The sequence below is a fragment of the Gopherus evgoodei genome, chromosome 11, assembly GCF_007399415.2.
Source record: "Gopherus evgoodei ecotype Sinaloan lineage chromosome 11, rGopEvg1_v1.p, whole genome shotgun sequence".
In the NCBI taxonomy this organism is placed as follows: Eukaryota; Metazoa; Chordata; order Testudines; family Testudinidae; genus Gopherus; species Gopherus evgoodei.
Genome location: NC_044332.1, coordinates 43,114,550 through 43,125,891, shown reverse-complemented (window position 1 = coordinate 43,125,891; position 11,342 = coordinate 43,114,550). Strand labels below are relative to the sequence as shown.

Sequence of the window (11,342 nt, the reverse complement as noted above, 5' to 3'; positions counted from 1 at the left end):
CTTAGTTGCCTAAGTGTTAGGCCAAGGGGCTCAAGTTGGGTACCTCACATCAATGTTGGCCCTGCTAGCTTTGAAACTGTTGGTATTGGGCAAGTACTAGCTAAGCGCCCCCTGATGGACACGCTAAGTCAGCATAATGTGGGGCTGAAAGGCAGCCCGGGCTCACTCCGAACCTGGCCGGCGATTTGCTGAGAGGCTCGTGGTCTTTCAGTGGGCTGAACTCGTGTATCCAGCCAGCACCCAAACCTACCACCTGAGCGCCCCCGGTTTGGGTGCCACGAGGGAAGTTTCGGCCGGCTGGGCAAGGAAAGAGCCACGTTGACTCTGCAATTTGCAGCCTGGGAACGAGTGAGCGGGAGGAGCAGCTGCATGGCTGCGGTTGCTGGACACGGGCCAGCCTGTGCGCACTGGGTACGAGCCGAGGCGGGGAGATGCAGCCGAGCCCCGCCACGCAGGAACCCGAGCAGGGAGGGGGCTGCTCTCTACACCGTGGGAGCGGCAGCAGCCGGCCTCCCCAGCACCTTGGCTGCATCCCGCCGCCGGCTGACGCGGGCGGGAGCCAATCAGGGCGCGAGGCCCGAACTGCCTTGTGACAGGCGAGGCGGCCCTGGCCAGCGCCGCGCAGCCCAAGCTGGGGAGCTGGAAGCCTGGGCGCAGAGCGCAGCTGCTCCGAGTAAGGCGAGGGAGGGCTCACAGCGGCTGCTCCGCAGCGGGACTCGCACACAGACGCGCATCCTCTTCCTGAGCAGCACCCCCGCTCTCCCCCCGGCAGCACCAGCGCAAGGGGGGCTTGGAGCGAGACAAAGCAAAGATGGCAGGGATCCTAGCCTGGTTCTGGAACGAGCGGTTCTGGCTGCCGCACAATGTCACCTGGGCCGATCTGAAGAACACGGAGGAAGCCTCCTTCCCCCAGGCTGAGGATCTGTACCTCGCCTTCCCCCTGGCCTTCTGCATCTTCATGATCCGGCTGGTCTTCGAAAGGTAACGCTGGGCAAGTGGGGCCACCGCACCGCCGCCTGCGCTCAGCGCCGGGCAGGGGGCTGCTGCTGGCTGCAGCGCGTGCGGGGCAGGAGGGGCTGCTGCTGGCTGCAGCGCGTGCGGGGCAGGAGGGGCTGCTGCTGGCCATGGGGAGGGAAGAGAGGGGGTCCCGTCCAGCTTGCCGCGGGGAGATGCTTGAGCTCCTTCTGCTGCTCTCACCTGGCTCGCCCGGCCAGGGGCAGACACCAAAGGTGGAGGCGCTTTGGAGTTGATTTCCTCTCTCTGCCCGCTCGTCTCCCTGGCCCTCCAGCTCGTGCCATCAATGCAGACTGGCTAGCTGGTGGGCAGCCCAGCGACATGCCCCCGCGTTGGCACTAGGAGGCGAAATTTCATCGGGCATGTTCAGCAGCCCTCCACTCGGTTGTGCAGGGCTGGCGGTGGGCATCGTTTGAGGCTGAAGTGTGTTGACAGTGTAAACCACCCTTTACCCCCCTTTGCTGCCTAGTCCTGGCCCTAACCTGCGTCTAAACTGTCATGGGGACGGGTCGCAGTCTGATGGGAGACTCTGAGCTCTTAGGAGCATGTTGTGAAATGTGTGTCAAGTCTTGGCATTTGCTTGTAGAAAAAGAATAAATTAGGGAGGGATTAATGTAATAGAATATCTTTGGCAAGTTTAGTAAATACTCAGTTTTAGCTTTTAACTTCTGAGCCCAAATGGCAAGTTTTTTATTTTCTCAATGAGCTCTTTGTAATTGTCTGTTAATTCATGACATACTCTGAACCTCTCCCATTCTGGCATCTTAAGCCTTTGATATTAAATCTTTAAAGGTTCTTAGTATTAATGGAAAAAAACAGGTTCCATAGTGTTTTCCCCCCACATGCCAGGAAACAAACTGACCTAATGAGGAGTTTGTCTATTTTGAACTAAAATTCTGTGTAAACCTCACTGAGTTTTCTTAGTGGAACAATTTGATTAAAAAAGATTTATTTACAGTAGCTTTATCTATGCTATCTATATCATTTTATATAGATTACACTGGGTGGCAGGATTGGTTCTTGTAATCTGTTGCTGGAGACCTTGACCGTGCTGAAGCTTTGTTCTGTATTCCATTGTACAATGCACCTTATGATAGCTGCATGTTATGGTTTTAAATGTGTATATTACAGCTGAACACTAGTCAAGATCAATTAGTACATACTTGTAAAGTGGCTTAAAAATAAGGGGCTATAATTGCCACATTTTATTTTACTAATTTCTATTCTAATTTCATACACTCCTATTGATGTAGCAGTGTAGGAAATCATAAATCTAAGCAATAATATTCAAAGTGTAATCTGAAATTAGGATTCAGATGACGAAAGTAATACACTATCGATGCTATTAAGAATAAAATTGAAACTCAGTGTTTTCATTTAAGGCTGTGTCCTGGATTGCATCAGTCTAAACAGATTTTTTTTTAAAAGCTAATATGAAAACTTGTATATCAAAGGGTCATGTTCTTCCAAAGTAAATATTTACTTGCTATGGACATTCAGTTACTTCTGTTTAACATAGCTGTCCTTGAGTGGATAAAGAGATCATTGAGTAAAGCAGGTTGCTCACGTGTGCTCATTTCTGGGTAGATTAGTATGCCACGTCAAGAAAGATGATATTCACTTTATCTGTGAAGAACAAAAGAATGGTTCCATTTGCAAACACCTACATATTCTTGGCAGAATCTTCCTCTGTAATGATTACAAGATGTTCAAAAGGACACATGAAGAGTAACAATTATTACATTCCACACGGAATATCTGTATCCTCAAAGGTTAATAAAACATTTGGTCACCCTGGAAAGCTGAGACCTACAAAACTCTCATCACCTCTCACATGCATTTCATTTTCACAGTCTGAGCAAAGATGTTAGCATTTGCTGCCTGGAATTGTGGTTTGTGAAATATTCAGCTGTTTTCATTACCCAGCTGGGAAGAAATGTTCATGTTGAAAAATGGCCACAGCCTTTGTTTGATTGTTGTCTTTAGAATAATTGTTTTGTGCTGCTTTATGGACTTGGGTCACAAGTGAAGGTGTATCTGGAAATCAGAGACTTCCCATTTTTGATTTAGATGTTGAACAAGAATATAATAAATTAAGTAAAACAAAGTACTCTGTACTCTCTCAGTAACATCCAAGAACTGGCCTCCGGTCTTGCCTCTCCATCCTTACAGTTACCCTGTTGTGCTGAAGGAACTTGAGGTAAGAGCATGATGTTGGGTATGGTGCCATATGAGCTGCAATATGTAAGCACAGCAGGGCTAGTTCAGGTTGGAAGAAAAGTTAACTAATCAGAGAATTTAAGCCTGAGCTTTGAATTGCCTTGTTTTTTTCTTGGTTATAATGCAACCTTTAATTAGCTTTTCATAGTTCTTTTCCTTTCTCAAGTAGTTCAAAAATAATTTAATAAAATCTTATATTTTATAAATACATAGTTACTCAGATCAGAAAAGCAACTAATTTTCATAATCCTTCATTGTAGGTAGGGCAAATAATCCACTTCCTGAAATGTATGCTGTTAGCCAGATGGAACATAACAGCTTCCTGCAGTGCTGTCGTTAGCTGGCATTGGAAAATATATTTGTGTTTCAGTGCTACTCTCTTTTTGAAGCCAATTGCAAAGCTCCCAGTGATATTCATGAGTGCAGGTTTAAGCCCTTAGTGTGGCATTAATCAATGTAGTATGGAACGATTGTAATATTAAAATGGAGATACTCATTAAAACAAGCCAACACTCATCTTGGTCCTTCTGTCATTGAACTAAGTGGGAGGTCTGTCATTGACTTCAGTGGGAACAGGATCAAGACCTAATAATAATTATTTTATTAATTATTATGTAGTAATTTATTTTTGTGAAAGGTAGTATTTGAGAACGGCTACTTCTGAGGTGTGGCTTCTTTAAGAAACCAGGAAGTAGAGCCCTGAGGGCGAAGAAGAGGACCCCCCAGAGGGTCATGGAGAAACCTAGATAGGAGGTGCCCGTAAGACTCCTGGAATAAAAGTTTGTTCTTGTTTGCATTTAAATTTGAGTGGTCTTCAAGATTTTGGAATATCACAGTGGTAATGAGGATGTTCGACCCAAGTGTGCCTCCAGCTACTGTGCAGTTCCCTGTTTCTGTGACTGCACCAGCCCTGTACCTGATGCTACCAGGGGATTCACCCTTGCCATGTACCAAATGGATCACAGCATTCAATGTGTGCTTGATGGCGGCTGGTCTGGAAACAGCACTTGAAGCTTGCCAGAGCACACTCCTACTCCACGTGCTAGGTACCCGAGAGACTTTCAGATCTTTTCAACTTGGGAGACCAGCACATCGTATTAGGAAGTGGTAAGGGCGCTAGCAGTACACTGTCACCCCGCACTCAGAGCTATGTTCGAGTGCATTTAGTTTCATCAGAGAGCACAGCTCCCCAGGACATTGGTCTGGAACTGGGAGTTATATGCAAATTTGCATCCCTAACTGATGAAATGATTCAGAATCAGTTAAAGGACTGGATTTTGTCCCTATGTTGTGGAAGTGCGTCCTGATGTGACCAAATTCCCTGACTCTCCACAGGGTGGTGGAGATTGGCTGTCAATTTGAATTTGCAGTCCAGATCCCAAACCCTCCAGGTTCTTCTTCTTCTGGAGCATCATTCACACCATCCATCGCTGCAGCCACCCTGGTACAGTGCATTGATAGAGGTTCAGGTAACTATGTGGGAGTTATAGGGCAGCATCCTGATCATTGGTGGACTCAGGAGCAGAGTGCCAGCATGGATCCTTGCTGCAGCAACTCCTGTCACTGTCAGAGATCTGGGAGTGTCCAGCCCAGGGACAAATGTGCTGCCAATGTGGAAAACTTAACCATTTTGCCAGAAGTGTTGCTCTCCCCCAGCCATCACCTATATGGATGACCAGGAGATGGAGGAAGATTCCGTGCCTGAGGGGATCAACTTGGTGACACGGGACTGAGAATATCTTGAAATCTGCCCCTGTCATTTAGCAAGTGTGAAGATATTGCTGCTGGTGGACACTGGAACACTAATAAACGACACCACACACCACAGATATTTTACCTTGCGGCCAGTGTGTCCATGCTATCCGAATATGCCAATGCAAAAATCGCTTTGCTAGGGATGGTGAATCTCCCTGTGAGGTAATATCAACAAGAAGCAGGAGTGTTTCTATTTTACATGGTCCATTCTGGGGCCAGTCTTCTCAGGCTGGATTTTTTCCAGGTACTGGGCTCTAAAGTGTTAGACTCACAGAACATAGAAATCCATTTTGGGAGAATGATTGGAGAGAAGACTGGAGGTCTCCTCTGGTCTTGGCCGTGGATCATCTATGGGTGGATCCACTGGCCAGCCCAATTATACAACAATTTTGCAGACCTCACCTGGTGTTGAAAGATGCTGTAGCCACAGGGATTTCTTGCTTGCTTCAGGGGGACACTTCTCCATGGATGTCAAACCTTTTTTTTTTTTCTTCAACAAGAAGAAGTGTGACGATGCTTATGTGTGGATTTGCATCAAGTGAACAAGGCAGTCATACTTGACTGCTATACTCTACCAACCATGGAGGAATTGGCAGTGCAATGTCAAGGTTCAGCTATGTTCACTAAATTGGATCTATGCCAGCGATATCTCCAGATACCATTTTTTCCTTAGTCGTGGAACCTCACAGCTTTTCCCATCCATACGGCCCCCTTTCGGTTTAAAAGGATTCCTTTTGGTCTATCTCTAGGCCCCAGCTGTTTCCAAAGAGGCCGGCCTTTTTAGGGGGTTGTGACATCCTGGTTCATGGATCACCTTGTACTGACCATGATGCTTCCCTTCATACAGTATTAACCCTGACTGGGGAGAAGTGTGGTTTTTCATAGAAATTCATGGATTTTGTGAGCCATGATCTGTTGGTGAGCGGAATCACCCCATTGTGGTCCAATGTGGATGCTATTGTTTGACTGCCAGACCCCATGGACAAGTCAGAACGTCTAGCATTTCTTGGCTTGGCTAACTGTTACCTTTGTTTTGTGCAAGATTATGCTCAGATGCATGGCACCCTTATGGGCCCTGTTACACAGTAATGCAGTCTGGAACTGGACTGCAGAGTGTTCACAGGCAGTGGGCCAGCTCAAACAATGATTACTTCAGTTCCAACGCTGGCACACTTTGCCTTATGAGGCCCTACTTTTGTCATGTGTGATGCCTCTGCTGTAGCTCTTGGTGCTGTACTCTGTCAGATCCATGAAGGGGTGGAATACGCAGTCGCATTCACCTTCTGAGCACTTTCCTTAGCTGGGCAGAAATACTCAGCAGGGGAGTGGGAGGCCCTACCTTCCATGGGCATGTGAAAGGTGGTATCGTTATTTGTATGGCTGAACTTTCACACTATGCACCGACCACCAGGCGTTAACCACACTGTTAACACAGTCAAGGTCAGAGCGCAGATCCCTTCATATTCATAGATGGGCTGATTGCCTACGTCAGTACAACTTCTCAGCACAGTACCATCCGGATAAACTCAATCAGTTGGCTGATTGCCTGTCCTGGGCTTTACCTGACAAATCCACCGTAAGGGGAGTTATGAGCCAGGAGGAGGATAATAACACCTTGACTGATCCCTCTCTTTTCAGTCCCAAATCACTGTTGGATGCACTGCCCCAGGATGTAGGGTTATAAGAAGTTCTCAGATATGTTTGTCAGGGTTGGGCAAAAATTGTTCCAGATTATCTGGTGTCTTACTTTATTGTGAGATATGAATTGTCACCATAGGTGATCATAGTCTACTCTGGGGCTCCCAGAGTACCAGAGGCCATGCTGGAGTGGTATGTGTGAAACTGAGGTGTTGCACAGCATATTGTGGCCAGGATAGTCACATTAAAGAGTTGGTCTGAAATTGCGAACCATATTTACTTAGTGGTGAATCCTATAAGCTAACCAGTGTACCTTTGATCTCGACCCTGCTGCTTTCTGGGTTGTGGCACTCCATACAACTAGACATATATGGAGAAATAACCCCTGCCGAACAGAATCTGTGGTTTGACAGTAGCCTACAATCTTTTTCCAAATGGCCAGAGGTAGCAGTTAGCAGCCTAGAAGCAGCAGCACACGCCGTCTGTGATTGGCTGGAGGAGTGATTCTCTTGGTGGGGTTATCTCCGCACAATGATTACTGATAATGGACCACAGTTTGTTTCTGCCTGTTTCACCCAGTTCCTGGCAGATTAAGGGCTCTGGCATGTCTGTACTCCCAGATACCACCCTCAGGTTAACTCAGGTGTTGAGAGATTTAATTTCACATTGAAGAATGGGCTTCAGGCTCATCTTTCTCATGGTTTGCCCTTTCCACAAGCTTTTCATTCAGTATTACAGCATTACTGGGCTGTTCCCTAGGGAGCTAGGCTTCGCTGGTACTGGAGCGAGAGTTGTCTTTATCATTAGACTTATCATGCCCCTTTCTTAAGGATCTCAGGAATATATGTCTGTGGGAGGTTCACAACCGTGTATAGGAGTATCAGGCACCCTCAAAAGGTTACATCAATGACAAACGGAGGGCTGGGGTAACGACCCTGGCAATGGGGCAATCGGTACATGTACGCAGACCATGGAGGGTTAGGTCACAGCTTTCAATTCGAGTACAGGTTACACGGCCTCCAGAGTGGTAACATGCAAATTGCATGATGGGTCCCACTGGCATATCAGTACTTAAGTTCAAGTATGGGAAACCATAACAGGTGAAGCGGGTCTGGAAATCCCCACTGCACCATCAGCAGCTGAAGTTGTGCTGTCTGTCCCAGTGGAGGTTTTGCCTGTTCTGGTGGAGGCTCCGATTTTGTTTCCAACCCCACCTTCATTGGCTGCTGGCGCCCAAAGAGTGATACATAGACCTTATTGGTTGTGTGGGCTCCCACACTGGCTGAAGGACTTTACAGTGTAACATCCAAAGGAATTACTGGAATTCTGAAGGTTTAAATTGTATAACTTGTTATTGTATGGTTGTACCAAAAAAAGTGTTTGGAGGGGGAAAATGTAGTATTTGGGAATGGCTGCTTATGAGGTGTGGCTCCTTTAAGAACCAGGAAGTGGAACCCATAAGGGGAAGAGGAGGAGCCAAGGTGGGTTGTGGAGAAACCTAAAGAGAGGGTGCCTGTAAGACCCCTAGTATAAAAGTTTGTCTTTGTTTGCATTTAAACCTGGGTGGTCTTGTGCCTCGTTTGTTTTGAGCAACACAACTGCCTAATCCATGTTACAGATTAAGAGTTTGCATAATTTACTTTCAGTTAGCAAAGTGATTTGAGAGCTGGGAGGAGGGACAAGGCAAAAGAGCTGCCGAACGGATGATGATTTTCTTCTTTAACTTAAAATGGCTACATCTGCCTCTTAAAAATGTATTAAAAATTAGTTTATGGATGTCTTTTAAAATACTTGTGATGATGCTATTGTACTTCTTGATATTGGTAAATCAGCAAACAAGGAGTGCTGAGCTTTAAATTAATTGGTACAAACCATTTAATTCGATTTTTTATTTTATTGACAGTCCACCATGTTGATTGCTAAGCTGCTAAAGCTATATGGTTTTACCTTTAATAGAAAGTGTAACCAACTATGAGCATTCACAGTAGCAAGAAATATAATTAAAGTTGGGCTGTGATTTCCATTTTTTCATTGGCTTATAACTTCCTCAAAGCTCCTTTGGGGTGAAACTTGCCATGCTTGGGTGTAAGGCCAAGAGATGATTTTTGTTTATACTTTTTTTTTTTGGGTAGCAAAGTGGCCCAGCCATTTTAAGCGATGTGGGTAAATGGGTTGTAGTAATTAGGGATACTTCTATTTTTTCTCCCCCCCCCCCCCCCCCGAACTTGAAATTGTTGTCCTACATCGGGGTGGGCAAACTACGGCCTGCGGGCCACATCCGGCCTGCGGGACCATCCTGCCCAGCCCCTGAGCTCCTGGCCCGGGATGCTAGCTCCTGGCCCCTCCCCTGCTGTCCCCCCTCCCCCCTGCAGCCTCAGCTTGCTTACTCCACCACCAGCGCAGTGCTCTGGGCGGTGGGGCTGTGAGCTCCTGGGGCAGCGCAGCTGCAGAGCCCGGCCTGACCTGGTGCTGTGTGTTGCATGGTGGTGGCACGGCTGTAATGCCACCAGCCACCAGTGCTCCAGGCAGTGCGGTAAGAGGGCACAGAGCAGGGGGGATTGGATAGAGGGCAGGGGATTCCAACATTGGCACACTTTGCCTTATGAGCCCCAAGGAGCTCAGGGACTGGGCAGGACGGTCCTACGGGCCAGATGTGGCCCATGGCCTTAGTTTGCCCACCCCTGGCATAGAGAGAATTCCCTGAAGGAAAAGGGAGCTGTTACATTGCCTTCTTGTGTTCATGGACAGTTTGGGTGTAAGCGAGGCAGCCTTCAAGATGCTCTGACTTAAGCCCAAGGGCCAGCCTAGTTTAAGACGAGACTAACCAGAGTGTAACCTGTTTAACTTACAGAATTTCATGACTTTTGTGCGCCTGACTTTTTTCTAACAATGCAATCATAAGGTTGACTTTGTGTTTAATGTAATACACGATCATTCCTAATGGAATATATGTGGGGTTTATATTACAATATATATCTGATTTTTACTAAATGTGCATGTACATTCAGAGTGAAACTCGCTTAAGCCTTGCAATATGTATCTGTCTCTGTAGTCTCTGCATACACAGATGCTCTTCCTTGTCACCATGCTCCATCCAGTGCAGCTGTGTGCTGACACTAGGTGGGCAACTGAAGAAGGAAAACTTGGATGTGGGGGGATGGTCCATAGTTCTATCAGTGTGGATCCAGTGACCCAAAATTTCTGTAGAGGAACGCTGTGAGATGAGGCAGCAGCCATTATTCCAGTCTCTGGTGAAATAGCTACTATAGAGGGGCTCTGTTGTAGTCCTGTGTGCAGCTCATAGGTAGCAATGTGTGCAGATTTCATTCCCTCTTTCCCCCTTAGTTCCATGCAAAATGCCTGATCACTTGGGCTTTGTGTGGGGATAGCTGAATTGCCCCTAAGTAGACATGAATATGAATTTAAACATAACTTTCCAATTGTAAATAACTTTTCACTTTTATAAAACCTATTAGATCTCTTAACCACTTGAATAGGATTTCAGGCACACATACTTAGTCCTAGATGAAATTTAATCTGATATTAGTTTTCTTTTATATAGCATTCTTTCAAAGGGACACCATCAATGTAAAACTCCTATGTTGTAAAGAAACTTGTTTACAATTTTAAAGGGTTGACATCCCTCCAGGACTGTCCTGGAGTCTCCAGGAATTAAAGATTAATCTTTAATTAAAGACTATGTCATGTGATGAAACCTCCAGGAACATGTCTAACCAAAGCTGGCAACTCTTCACAAACGGAACTAACAAAAAACCCAACAAAACAACAACCTCCCCCCATCCACGAGTATTAATAGTGAATAGATGTAAAGAAAAATCTAATTCATTTTTCATTGATTATACTGTTTATCTTTTCCATTTCTTTTGGACAGTGAGATAAATTGTTAGTTTCCTTTTTGTTTATAATCACTTTGGTTATCATGCTGCAGTATCTGAGCATCAGCCACTACAGTCTGATGTCCTGTTGTTTAAAAACAACTGTTTTAATAGGAAACATTTGTGTGTTTGTTTGCTATGAGGTGTGGAAGCATCTCTATTTGTCTTACGTTTTATGCAGTCTTATTTTTATTAAGTTTAAATGCTTGGCCAAATTTAAGCCAGCAGTATCCCTTTGTCACATTCCGAGGTGCAGTCCTGACTGATGAGGGATTGTGTTACCACCTGCCCTGCAACTTTGGGTGCCTCACAATGCTTTGCTATTGTAGCTTGCAATCTGGGCCTCTCACAAACAGCCTAACTGCATGCAGGTCACACCCTGAGTGTCGGCGTATAGCTACAGCCCTAGCCCACAGCTTGTCAACACACTAGCCATGCTCTGGCTTCCAGCAGACTTGGTTACCACTTGCAGAGTGACTCCAACACGCTCCTAGTCCTGGATTTTCCCCAGAAATGTATGTTGTGCACTGCCCTGCCCTCTCTTGGACAGTTCAGATATTAAAGGTCTGTTGCCCTTTTAAGGGGTCACTGTACAACAGTTCACTTTAATTGGCATTACCAAACAATTCAGTTTAAATACACAACAACTGGATTAGTTTTGTTTAAAGTATAAAACAAGTTTATTTAACTACAGAGAGAGAGGTTTTAAGTGAATATAAGTATAAGGCATTAAAGTCAGAAATGGTTACAAGAGAAAAAAGATATAATGCTTTCTAGTAATTTTAAAACTTAACACAATAGGCTTGGATCAAGAGAAAA

The 11,342-nt window shown here is 45.7% G+C and overlaps 1 protein-coding gene across 2 annotated transcripts in view; it reads left to right on the top strand.

Moving 5' to 3' along the window:
- Positions 1 to 589: 589 nt before the first annotated feature.
- Positions 590 to 11,342, top strand: part of CERS6 (ceramide synthase 6) — a 208,603-nt gene continuing 197,850 nt past the window's right edge. The window contains exon 1 of one of the 2 annotated variants that reach the window (XM_030580681.1): positions 590 to 981. In XM_030580681.1, the coding sequence (XP_030436541.1) occupies positions 812 to 981 (170 nt within the window). In that variant the 5' untranslated portion in view covers positions 590 to 811. The remainder of the gene's footprint in view (positions 982 to 11,342) is intronic. The other variant, XM_030580683.1, reaches the window with a different exon arrangement.